General features: G+C 38.9%; 1 protein-coding gene across 13 annotated transcripts in view; it reads left to right on the top strand.

Moving 5' to 3' along the window:
* The window catches only part of FAM13A (family with sequence similarity 13 member A), a 353,806-nt gene that overhangs the window by 297,258 nt on the left and 42,865 nt on the right, over window positions 1–13,683 (top strand). For all 13 annotated transcript variants that reach the window (XM_047717965.1, XM_047717964.1, XM_047717962.1 and 10 more), the window contains 2 exons: window positions 7,904–7,980; window positions 8,582–8,624. In XM_047717965.1, the coding sequence (XP_047573921.1) occupies window positions 7,904–7,980; window positions 8,582–8,624 (120 nt within the window). The remainder of the gene's footprint in view (window positions 1–7,903; window positions 7,981–8,581; window positions 8,625–13,683) is intronic.

Here is a 13,683-nt window from a genome sequence, read left to right as displayed (position 1 = left end):
CTTCATCTCTAAAAGCTTTCTCTCCTGGGCACAATTTAATAGCTTAAATCAAAAGTCCTAAGTTAGTCATGCATCTTATCCAGTAATCGTACTTCTACCACTTGGTTCTACTTAAATATGTAAAAGACCATGGTATTAATTTGCTCACCACAAGGCTTTCTATAATCATGGAAAATTAGAAGCAATTTAAATGTTCAAAAGTGCGAGATAAGTTAAGCAACATTTGTGTGTCTGTTCAATAAAATTAGGATTCTGAAGACTTTGTAATACATTAAAAACCATTGACAAGTTATATTTTAAGGGTTTTATATTTATTATCAATTTTAGTCCTCCCAATAATCCAGAAGGTGGATTTATTTTTATTATAACTCTCATTCTAAACATGAGGAGAATGAGGGAGAGGAAAATAAAGAACTTCTCTAAGGTCACACATAAGCGGTGGAGGTGGGGTTCCCCTATATCATCCCTCAATATTAAAAGTAGATTATAAAGCAATATACATAGTGCACGCATTCCTACATGTATACATATATGTGTGTATACATTACATAGGTATATGTGTGTGTGTATAAACTACATGTAAAAATCTTCATTCCCAGGAAAAAAGACTGCAAGGAAATGTGCTAAAGTGATTGTATGATGGTGGTAGTAGTGGTATTAGAAGCAACTGTTACTCCTTCCTCTGTTCTCCAAACGTTCTCCATATGACACTAATTCTGTAATAAGGATTACATGCATTATATAAAAAAACAAAAACATAGTCTAGTAGCTCTCTTATTTATAAACGACATCTACTTAGGGATATCTGGATGGCTCAGTCGGTTAAGTGCCCAACTCTTGGTTTCGGCTCAGGTCATGATCTTGGGTTGTGAGACCGAGCCCCGTGTCAGGCTCTGTGCTCAGTGGGGGAGTCTGCTGGAGATTTTCTCCCTCTCCCTCCGCCCCTGCCCCCCTCTCTTAGAGAAAGTCAACGTGCTGAAACCAAACTCATTGTCCCTCCTTGATCTCTTTTTCACCAGGAAAGCCATCTGATCTCATCCCGCCATCATTTTCTCAGCCCTTTACTAAGTCATTTCCTGGACTTGCCCCCAGTCCTTGAGGTGTCCTCCACCTTTTCAGTCTGTTGTCAACTTTAGTTGACTCTGCTTTAAAAATGTTATGAAGGTTCCCCTTGTCCCTTTGTATTGCCGTCACATCTCTGAGGCCCTTGTTACAACTGCCCTAGAACATCAAACAGCCACCCAGCACGTCTGCACACCTGCCCCCCACTCCCAGCCCCACGCTACCTTACATCAGCGAAACAGCCCTCTACCTAATGCAGCAATTTTCGGCCTTTGTTTTCAATCCTCTCCAACTCAGCAAGAACTCCTGTCAAAAACTATCTGAGGTGACTCTCTGGATGGTATCAATATAATGTAAAAAAGCCCAACATTGTGGGCCACTGATTTAAAATTATTCATTCCTTCAATTACAACTAACTGTATGACGAGCACTCTTTTAGGAACCAATGACACATTGGTTATCAAAATGGACACACCCTCAGCCATCATGAGGTTTACATCCTTTATAGGATCAAATAAGAACCAAGAAAATCCTCAGATGGTGACACACACTGTGGAGAGAAATGAAGCATGGCAGAGAAGACAGGAAGTGGTGGGAGGTGTAGGATTGATGTTGTACAGAGGATACTCGGGTCGGGCCTCGCTGAGAAGACTTGTGCAGGGACGTAAACGAGGTGAGGGGGTGAGCTGTCAGGAGGTTTGGGGAGAAGCTTTCTAGGCAGAGGGGGCAGCAGACTTAGCCTGTTGAGGATAAGCAAGGGGCTGCTGTGGTTAGAGCAGAGTTGAGGGTGATTTTAAGACATGAGGCCAGAGATGTAGCGAGGGTACTGATCCCTTTAGCCTTTGTAGCTATTTTTAGGTCTTTGGGATTTACCTTGAGTGAGATGAGGCATAGAGGATCAGAGAGAAGAAAATCATTTTCTGATGTACCTTTTGAAAGAATTACTCTAGCAACTGTGTTAAGAATAGCCCGGGAGGATGGGGGAGAACAGCCCAGGGGTGGTAAGGGACGAGCAAACACTAAAGCAAAATAATTGACATAATCTAAGTGGGAGATGATATCGATTTAGGCCAGGACGATGGCTGTGGAGGTGGTAAGGTCAGACATGGGTGTATTTTAAAGTAGAAACAAGAGGATTTTCTAATAGATTGGATGTGGGTGTGAAGAAAGAGGGGAGTGTCTCAGCTAGCTTTTCCAAAGGTCTCAGAGTCACCTTTGGAAAAGCTAGCTGGAAGGATGGTGACTATTAGTAGAAAATCAAGTAGGCAGTTAGATACGTGAATCCAGAGTTCAAGGGAGAAATGAAATAAGTTTGGAAGTCTTTGGCACCAGGTGGCATTTAAAGCCTTGGGCTGGTCTGAGCTATGACAGCGCGTTGGGACATACCGACATTTAGTGGATAGGCAGATGAGAAGGTATAAGCAGTAAAGATTAAGAAGGAGCAAATAGCAAACTTCAGTGCAAACATGTGGGCAAGAGCCTTATTAGATGTCAGTTAAGAGCACATCCAAAGAGAGAAATGGGGATAGTGAGTGAATAGTAATTTTACATGTTTATAGCTCACCACATTTACCTTCATGGTAGATTTGGGCGGAAGAGAGAGGAAAACATCTAGTTAAATAGGTACAAGAAAGAATCAGGAGAAATGAATTGGGTACTGCAGGTATGGAAAGTTTTTTTTAACAGGTTTGGCACTTTATGGGTGAAGAAAAATGAAGCAGCAGCTGAAGATAAGGCAAGATCAGGAGAGGGGTTTTAACGACAGTGACATGGGGGCGCCTGGGTGGCTCAGTGGTTAAGCATCTGCCTTTGACTCAGGTCCTGATCTCAGGGTCCTAGGTTCAAACCCTGTGTCAGGTTCCCTGCTCAGCGGGGATTTGCTTCTCCCTCTCCCTCTATTCCGCAACACACACTCATGTTCTCTCTCTCTCAAATAACAAAATCTTAAAAAACAAAACAAAACAAAACAAAACAGTGATATGGCAAGATAAACCAAAAGAGGAGGGAATGATGTATAAGAGAAGGGGATCTATTGCGGGATCAATGTTCTTGAGTAATTGATAAGGGATGGAGCCTGGAGGAGGGGTGGAATTTGATTATAACTTACTTTGATCTAAAGACCTTTTCTTCAGAAACTTGAACGGTTTGCCCATCTCCCTCGTTTACATTACACCAAAGGTCTGTCCCTATATTCTAACCACAACCTACCCCTTCATCTAAGAAAAATAAATACTCTTCTAGCTTTTTAAGCTCACCACATTTATACACACATCTAGAATTTCTTTCCTTTGCATAGTATTGAATAGGGAAAGAAGGTGCTGACCACTTTGAATTTTATGTTTTGCCAATTAATGTTTAGCGTTATCATTCAGAAAGAACCTACCTTAGAAATAAAGATAATATTAACAGTGTAGCAAACTACAGTTGGAGCAGTAACCAAAACACAAAAGTCATGATGACAAGAACCAGTGTCTGGTTCACCTTTCCCCAATGCCCAGCAGAGTTCAGCACTCATCAAAAAAATGTGTTGAAAAAAAAGGAGCACATGAATGGTTGCCATATTTTTTAGGGTAACTTGTATAACAAGCCCCAAAACGCAATGTCTTAAACACAGTAAATGTTCCTTCTCCCATAACAACCTAAAATAGAAGTTGAGGGCCAGAGAGAGGAGTAGAAGACTTGCTCTGTGCCAGACCATGTTCCTCTCTGTCAACTTCAAGTAGCTTCCAATGAATGATGGTGGTTTTATCTCCTGTCCCACTCACAGAAGGAGAGCGTGAGTGTTGAGGAATGTGCTGGCTGGGGTAGCTTGATTGGCCAGACCTAGAAGCCACACACATTGCATTGTGCATCCTGTTGAAGAGTTAGTCACATGGCCATATCTCACCGCCAGAGAGATTGGCAAATGCATTGCTTCTGGGCATGTAGCTACTTCATTTCTGTGGAAGGAAGAGAGATTTCAGTGGATAGCTAGCAAGCTCTTCTATCCGCATCCTTGTATCATATCAGTAGTTCTTTTCAAATATGGATTAATTACCCAGTCGTTTTAAGCGGTAAAACATAAAATGTTTGAAAGGGTATAAAAAGAAACTCATATGCACATTAAACCTTTGTTAATGAGAGTGTATCAAATATTCTCCTTCTCTTAGAGCTCAAGGTTAGAATAATGAACCTGTTTTGACTAGCAGTGTTCTCTGAGCCTTCAGACTGAACTGTTTGTATATGGAGGGAAAACATTTTTTTTTCAGTGTCCTCTATAAAGGCTTTGTCAGCATTTTATGGTTTTAGAAGACAAATTTGTTTTTGCTCCAAGTGTTTTCAAGGGCTTCAGTGGTCAAATAGGTTTTGAGCCCAGCTTTCAATGCCTCAACAGAGAGGGGGCCACGGGGAACAATTGAAAACAAATTCCACAGTCTAAAGCTAATTTTTTCAAGGATTTTGCTCTTTTTAGATTTGAGGTTATTTTTATAATTGAGGAGGGTGGTTCCTAAAATTCAGTCCCTTCTGACACCCAAAAACTGTCCAAATAAATTCTATCATAGCACATCTGTGTGTTTTGAAAGTCACTGGTAAGACTTAAATGAAGCAAGCTTTATCTGTTTTTTTTTCATGCAATTCAAGAAGCAGTTACATTAAATTATTCTTTTTTTTTTAAGATTTTATTTATTTATTTGACAGACAGAGATCACAAGTAGGCAGAGAGGCAGGCAGAGAGAGAGAGGAAGGGAAGCAGGCTCCCCGCTGAGCAGAGAGCCTGATGCGGGGCTCGATCCCAGCACCCTGGGATCATGACCCGAGCCGAAGGCAGCGGCTTTAACCCACTGAGCCACCCAGGCACCCCTACATTAAATTATTCTTAAAGTCATGATCTGTTCTTTGCTATTTCTTAAAATTACCTATTAAAAAGATCCTGAGTTTAGAAGATCAGTTAAAGTAAAAATCAATGCAATAACATTTTTATAAGTTTTATTACTTTAACATTTCATAAATGCAAACATTAATAAGCTACTCTTTTACCACACTTAGAGAAGTGTTTGGGACATAAAACAGTTCAAAACTTCCAAAAGACATCAAGTCTGTGTTTTCCACTAAGACAAGTACTATTACAGCTGCAGAACATTTGAGAGTCCAGTAGCATACTTCCCATACAGTGGAAGCCTCTGTGTTTCAGCTGTTCTTTTGAGCTGCGCATTCCATTTTCCCCTTCTCCCATCTCAGTGAAGTGGGGGGAATAGCTGATCTCTTTGTCTTAATCTTCCCTCCCTAAACTTTAGGCAAAGAATGGAAGTTAGAATTTATCACTTGTTTTCCCCTAGTGGAAACGAACGGTACTTCTGTTACTGTATTCAGAGACCTTTACCACCCTTGTTTCATTCTGAAGAAAAATGAGATAGGCTGCCAGTTGTAACACGTTCTTGACATGTTCCTGTGTCCAAAAGGTATAGGGGCAACTGCCTTAGCGAAGGAACACTGTGTGCTTGCCTACCACGTTAGTGAGAGCAGCTCATGAATATTCAACAGTTTCCAATGTGTGGACAACATGAAAATTGGAATTATTATAAAGCCTTAGAGAGGAATATGGAACAATATTGAAAGTCATCCTTTGTCTATTACATCCATAAAAAACAGATCCTTGGGAAGTTCTTAAACATAGGGATCAAACATTTTTTTAAAAAGTGGGTGGGGGAGGGAGTCCACCCTTACTAGTTACTGCTTACTAGTTTTAACCCTGGAGATCAGCCAGACTTTCTCACATTTTACAACTGCTTTTTGCAAAGTCTTCCACTGTATAACATAACTGTCTTTTTTTCTATAATTCTCAGAACCTATAAACATTTATATCTTGGTTCTTTTTGTATAGGGAAAAAAATTTTACTGAAATATCTAAATTTATATAATACTACTGTGGTTTACTTTCTCTTCCCTCTTTCTGAATATTTCCTAGCCTTAAGGTGAAGATTTTTATTTATTCTGAAGTAGCCATTTGCGTATAATTAATTATGTATTTCATTGACACTGTTTTAAAAATGATCTGAGGGTAGAGGGTTGTGCTTCCCTAGGAATTCAGGTTTCAGAGCTTTAGAAAAAAACTAATGCTATTGCACTAGATCTTACACTAAAGTTTTTGATAATCTATTGAAGATCACCAGTGAGAACAAACACAGATTCTTTGTCATAGATATAACCCCCTTTATCAGGAAGATCACATTCAGGTAATAAGAGCAATTATGCTTTGGTTTAAGGAGGGCCATTTCAGAGAGGCCTCTTCTAACTCAAACTTTAGAGTTATAAAAATGTAAATATAATTGAATGTTGTCATAATTTTTATTTCTCAGATCCTTTCTAAAACGAACTGTGTAAATTATCTAAGTGTGTAAATTGATGTTTAGTAATGTCAGACACAGACACTATCTGGAACATCGCCTTAACTGGAGAAATAGTAGTAAAATATCCTTTTAATGTACCAGGTATTATTCACGTTGTTTACGTGCATTATTTCCTTTAATCTTCAAGGCCACCTATGTAATTATGTTTATTTTGCCATCTCCAGTTTCCAGATGTGGACATTGAGGGTCAAATAGGTTCATAGAGTTGGTAAATGATAGAGGTAGGATTCAAACCCAAAGATCCCAACTCCAGAGGCACCATTCTATTATGTTGTGCTCTGTCTCCCTTTGTTTCTACTGTCTGATGGAGCCCAAGGTTTTAAACTTCCAGAATTCCAGATAAATTAGCCAAACCAACATAAAAGGAAAACAATTCATTCATCTACCAAGCCAAAGATTAGTTTTCTACTCTAATTATGTGTTTATTTTGTGAGGATTTTTATATATGTCAACTTCACGGGAATATTGTGAACCTTAATCAGATTTACTTTGTAAAAGGTTTTTCACAATGGGAGGTTATAAATATGTAGATGAACACATGTTGCTTCAATATGTGTCATTCTGATGACATAGAATAGGTTGGTTGTGCTTAATGTCCTTTTAAGGCAGGTATGAATCTTTGAGTTAAGTGAAAATTGGGTTCAGATCTCTAAGGCAGCTCTTTTTTTTTTTTTTCAGTTTACTGAATATAAATGAGCTCTTGTTTGCTTTTTTGTAATATTCCTTCATGGGGTTGGCTTACTTATGCTATGCTCAGTCACCTGAATTGTATTCAGAAAGCATTGGCCATGTCAAAAAAACCTTACAGGTATGCCTCCTGATAAATGTTAAGCTCTCTTGGTGAGCCTGAAATACACACTATTCAAAGTAAGTTTCCTGTTTATATTTTTTCCATCCTAGCAAATAACACAAGGACTAATGTTAAATATCACAGAAAGAAAGGTTCTTATATTAACATCATTTCTATTCATGGATAATTAGCAGTTTGGGTATAAGCTATATGTTATCCCACATTATATTGGCAATTTATCCTGAAAATATATTAAATGAGCAATGAATGTTCCATTGGTTTCAGAAAGGATTCAAGGTCAGATTCCTTAGTTCTAATTCTAATTTTATCCTAATGTTCTGACAGTCTGGGTTTTGCTATGTTTAGCTGTAAGATATAGATGATACCTAACAAGGACATTATAGAATACAACGATGGTTTCCACAATGGTATCAGATATCTTCATTAAAGGGATGATAAAATTCACCATCCAATTCTATGCAAACAGCATATATGAAACTTTCATGATTTTACTAGTTTTAACAAAGATAGAAATATGAGAACTAGAATTCATTCATATCTGTATATTATCTGATTTTTCTATTTTAAATAAAGGAGGATGAGGATCTGCTATTGCTTATTTTTTACCATTCCTATTGGGTAACCATGTTTTGTTTTGTTACAGAATATGGAAAGCCCCAATTCCACACCTTCTCATGAGAGGGCTGGACCTGACAATGTTGAACTGATGTCTGATGAAAGGTAATTTTAGCATTTTCTCATCACATTGCTTATTAAGAGCATGAATAGTTTGCTTTTTTTTCTCACTTAATACAATGTGCATTTCAAGAACTAGAAAGAATTAAAGGTCTGTATGTTTACCAATAGTATTTTGTAGCAAGGAAAATGCTTAGAATAGAAAATCTGCCATGGTGCTATTTTTAGACAAATAACCCTACTCATGGTTGTGTTTCTAGTTTTGTTTTATTTTGACTTTTTGTTCTGTTTTGTTTTTGAATTTTACAAGAATTTAATTTAGAGACATTCAGCCTACTTTTTTTTTTTTATATTTTATTTATTTATTTGACAGAGAGAGATCACAAGTAGGCAGAGAGGCAGACAGAGAGAGAGAGAGGAGAAAGCAGGTTCCCTGCCAAGCAGAGAGCCCAATGCGGGACTCGATCCCAGGACCCTGAGATCATGACCTGAGCCGAAGGCAGAGGCTTATTAACCCACTGAGCCACTCAGGCGCCCCTCAGCCTACTTTTTTTAAAGTAAATGAAATCATAATTTCACTGGATGAAAAGCATTGTTCGAAAACTGACATTTTATGATATTTTGTTGTTGTTGCTGTTGTTTATAGTAAAGAAGATGAAAAAGACAGCGGACATACCCAGCATTTTGAGGTGAGTAGCTGACAAAATTGTGATCATAAAGGGGCTCTCCATACCTTCCTGAGAGCAAACGTGAAGCACTATTAGCCTGTCAATACGGGATAATGACATTGACAGACTGTGCTTGGTCAGAAAGGCAACTGCTGAAATGGAAAGATTCCTTGAGAAATCATATTCTTTTTGCTTTTACATTCCTTTATTTTGCTTGCAAAGAGAAACTTCAGTAAGGTGGAGATTTCCTTTTAGATTATCCATAAAACAACAAAAAGCCGTGATCTTCCATGTTTTTATGCATTTTTAAGTGATTGAAATAAATAGACAATGAATTTAGTGGATCTGTCACTGAGATTTATCTCATTAATTTTCAAATTAAGATAAACTCAGTGTGAGTTATTAAACCCCATTTGTTTTCTGAGTTTTGTCTCATTTTAAGTAAACCATGGCAAAAAACTATCTAACTCTCTTATGCTGTCTGTATCTTAAAATTCTGGTTATTTCCTGTCTTCCTCGCTCTCTGAGAGCATCGCCATGCTGACCCACGTGATTTCCCTTGTTCCCAACTCTGGCTTTCATTCGGTGTGCTCAACCCCATTTTTCATTCACATATGTGTATATAATCTACTTCCAGATGCCTCCAACTCCACTTTCAGTATTTTTATCAGTTTTTCCCTCGGGCAAGATTTAAAGCTTTTTTCAGCCTGTTCTTGAATTCTGACCCTTGAAATACGAGTTATATATAGAACTCTCCCTCTAACCCAGTGATTCCTAATCTTTATCGGACATCGTGCTAATGCACTGATGGAGTTAGCAGCATCTAGTGAGTCCTGCCCTGTACGTGTACTGGGCTAGGAGCTACGAGTCAGTAACAGCTGCAGTCCCTACCCCCTCTTGGAATTCTATAATCCAAGAGGTTAAGCATCTAAAAGCTGTGGACTCTCTTCTTAGAAAAACACACACTTGTGTACAATTTGGCATAAAATTGATGGAAATGAATCGCCACCTCCCCACCGCTCCCTGCCAGTGCTGTGGACTCATCTTGTCCCCTCTCTTCAGTTCTTGTCCTGTCTACTTCTTCAGCCTCACCAGGTAATAGGAGGGGAATGCTTCCTCCTTCTGACTTCACAGCTGCTGAGCCTCGCTCTTCTTTCATCTCTTTTTCCCCACTCCTTTAGTTTCCTTCTTTGGGACCCAGGCAACCAGCTGGCATTTTTTTCCCTGACACCAGGTACCTGTTTTCAGAGCACAGTCTCCCCCATGATAAGCATTGCTTTATTCTCCTTGTTGCATCCTTCTCTGCTCTTTTCCTCTGCTCACAGCAAGCACTTATTCATCGCACCATTGAACGTGACTTTAAAGAAGATTGCCTTGCCAACCTCCCAGAGCGGTCCTCTCAGTTCCTCCCTTTTACGCCTGTGCTCCTTTATGAGATAAAAGGGTAAAGAGCAACCTTTGTGGATAGACTCCATAATATTAACTCATAAATTCCAAGTGGCTGATTTAGCCAAGTGGCTAAACCCGTGCTGAACTCAGTTTGCCTCGGTATGTTTGTGGACAGCTCCCATGGCAGTGGATGAATCATGGGGAAACAAATCTCAAATCCTGCTTGCATGTGCCAGGTCCTATTCTTACATGTGTCAGCCATGTGCAGATGCCAGTCAGCACCCAGCCCACTGCTGGCACCCCGTAAGCATTCACTATTAATAATCGTGGTTGTCATCATACGTTCAGCTAGGAGCTAAATTTAGCAGTGAGTTAAAATTCAGCCTGAGCTCTCCGTGTCACCTTTCTTTTACAACTGCCCCAAAGGAGGAAAACAAGACATCACTCCACAAGATTGGGGTGATGCTTCAACTCTGGAAGACATGCGCTTCTTTCAATGAAGGAAATAGATGTTTGGTTATTAGGGACGGACTGTGAAAAGATCAGTTTTCCTTTTTTAAAGCCCTTTCCCTTGTTTATAGTATGATGTCATTGTTTACTGTTGTATATGTGTAGCCCTTTCTAGAACTTATTGTTAACAACCTAAATATATTAGGTTAATCTGGTGTTAATCTGGTGTTAATCTGGTGTTCTGGTAATGCCACAATAATTCCTAAATTTCAGAGATGAAAAGTAAGTCTAGACTTCGGTTATCCCTCCTAGAATTCTGCCTAATTGGTATTTTATTTCACGTCTCCTATGGCATCAGATTGAGAAGCCAGCGTTTATGTGCTCACCATGGATGGCTCTTTCCAGTGTCATTTTCCATAAAGACAGTTGGTCCTCATTAATACCATCCTTTAAAATTTTCCTTATATGCTCTTAGGTTCATGTAAGATTAAGGCCACAGATGCCAGCCATTGAGGAAAAGTGGTCTTTCTTCTTTTGACTAGCATTTCCATGAGAATGTGGAACACTAAACCCAGTCTCAGAGATGTTCCTTAGAGGGAAACACAGAGAGAGAGAGGCAGGTCATAGAATCTGCGGCTCAAACGCAAATGCAGGCACAACTGTGACTTTATTTCTGAAATAAGCATTTTGTGGCCATAGATATGTTTTCGTTTGAATGCATGTGTTGAAAAGTGAACATGGGTTTATCCCTTTGTTGCACATCTTTTTAATTTTTTTAATCACCTAATGGGAAATCTGCCTGAGATCTCAGATGGCTATTGGAAAAAAGTTAAGAATCCCTTAGAATGCCAAAACTTAAAAAGTATCATTTCCGTGGGTAGGTTTTCAAAAGGTGGGCATTTTATTTTATTTTTGTTTATTAACATATAATGTATTATTTGCCCCAAGGGTAAATGTTTGTGAATCAGCAGCCTTACACATTTCATAGCACTCAGCATAGCACATACTCTTCCCAATGTCCATAACCCTATCCCTACCCCCCACCCCCAGCAACCCTCAGTTTGTTTCGTGAGATTAAGATTCACTTATGGTTTATCTCCCTCCCGATCCCATCTTGTTTCATTTTCCCCTCCTTTCCTACCCCCACCTCTCAAATTCCTCATATCAGGGACATCATATGCTAATTGTCTTTCTCTGATTGACTTATTTTGCTTAGCATAACACCCTCTAGTTCCATAAAGGTCATTGCAAAATGCAAGATATCATTTCTTTTGATGGCTGCATAGTATTCCATTATATATATCCATTATATATATCCATTATATATCTAGGCTCTTTCCATAGTTTGACTATTGTGGACATTGCTGCTATAATCATTGGGGTGCAGGTGCCCCTTCAGATCACTACGTTTGTATCTTTAGGATAAATGCCCAGTAGTGCAATTGCTGGGTCATAGGGTAGCTCTATTTTCAACTTTTTGAGGAACCTCCATGCTGTTTTCCAGAGTGGCTGCACCAGCTTGCATTCCCACCAACAGTGTAGGAAGGTTCTCCTTTCTCCTCATCTTTGCCAACATTTGTCATTTCCTGACTTGTTAATTTTAGCCATTCTGACTGGTGTGAGGTGGTATCTCACTGTCATTTTGATTTGTATTTCCCTGATGCTGAGTGATGTTGAGCACCTTTTCATGTGTCTGTTGGCCATCTGGATGTCTTCTTTGCAGAAATGTTTGTTCATGTCTTCTGCCTATTTCTTAATTGGATTGTTTTTTAGGTGGTGCGTTTGATAAATTCTTTATAGATTTTTGATATTAGCCTTTATCTGACATGTCATTTATTTGACATGTCATTTGTGAATACCTTCTCCCATCCTGTCAGTTGTCTTTTGGTTTTGTTGACTGTTTTAAAAGGGGGGCATTTAAATAAAATGTCCCTTTTGGGCTGTATGAAATGAACTAATGTAAGAAATAGCCTAGTGTACTATTCCCTAAACATGTTGGAGTCCAGTCATTGTTCTTTTGTTCCTTTTTAAACTCAGTGAATGTCTGGAAGCATCCAGAAGAAAGGTCGTCCTTAAAACTAACAATTTCTAGGGGCGCCTGGGTGGCTCAGTGGGTTAAAGCCTCTGCCTTCAGCTCAGGTCATGATCCCGGGGTTCTGGGATCGAGCCCCATATGGGGCTCTCTGCTCCGCGGGGAGCCTGCTTCCTCCTCTCTCTCTGCCTGCCTCTCTGCCTACTTGTGATTTCTGTCTGTCAAATAAATAAATAAAATCTTTAAAAAAAAAAAAAACTAACAATTTCTAGATTCCAAAAGATATCACTGAAAATACAGATTTTTTAAGTTCTGTTCACAATAGAGCTTAAATCTTATGCTTCAGTTTAATTCCTTCTGATAAGTTATTTTGTATTGTGGAAATATTTCATGCTTCTGTATGAAATCCAGAATATTTAAACTGTAACCTTATATCTAATCTTTTTATCAAGAAAGCAAAACCTGTAAGAACTATTGAGTGCTTAGAAGGGTATTACCTTATCTGGGGGAGGTCATTTTATGTCAGAAGTATAAGGTTAATGAAGTGTTAAATTCTTTTGCAATATTTTTACATTCTTTATGCTTTCTAAGCCTACTGCTTAGAAGAGCTTAGAAGCATACCTTTGATAACAAATAAGACATTCATAATAAACAAAAGACCATTTCCCTTTTCTATCCTGCTTCGAAACAAAAGTAAAAGAAGGGAAAGAGAGAAAGAAGACAAGGTTTTCCAATCAAGACTGAGCATTAATATTAATCATCAAGCATCTTAAGGCTTTTATTTGCCTTGAGCAGGTTTGAGGTAAAATCTGAAATATCCTGTCAGCAAGCATTTATGAAATGAATCACTGTGTTACTGCAACCTCGCTGTGTTCCATGGAAGCATTAGGATTTTGTTACTGGTTTTAATGTTAGAACCAGAATAATTTAAAAGCTCTGTTTTTGTTTGGATTCACTTCCCATTCCATCCAGTCTCTAAAGGCTACTGATGCTTTGGAATTCCCATGAATTTTGGAACTCTGTTATGTCCATTTTCCTCTGTTGTCAGGCCAAACAGTAAATGTTTATGGTTCCATGTGGTTCTTGTATTAACACTGTGTGGTTCCTTCCTGTGCAAACTGCATTACACAGTGCACTCTCTGGTATCGCTCCCGGCTCCGGTACTCTCCTAGGCTCCTTCTTTATATCCTGTGCCGGGAAGGGGAGGAG

Source organism: Lutra lutra, chromosome 2 (assembly GCF_902655055.1).
Source record: "Lutra lutra chromosome 2, mLutLut1.2, whole genome shotgun sequence".
In the NCBI taxonomy this organism is placed as follows: domain Eukaryota; kingdom Metazoa; phylum Chordata; class Mammalia; order Carnivora; family Mustelidae; genus Lutra; species Lutra lutra.
This window is presented reverse-complemented; position numbering and strand designations above follow the sequence as displayed.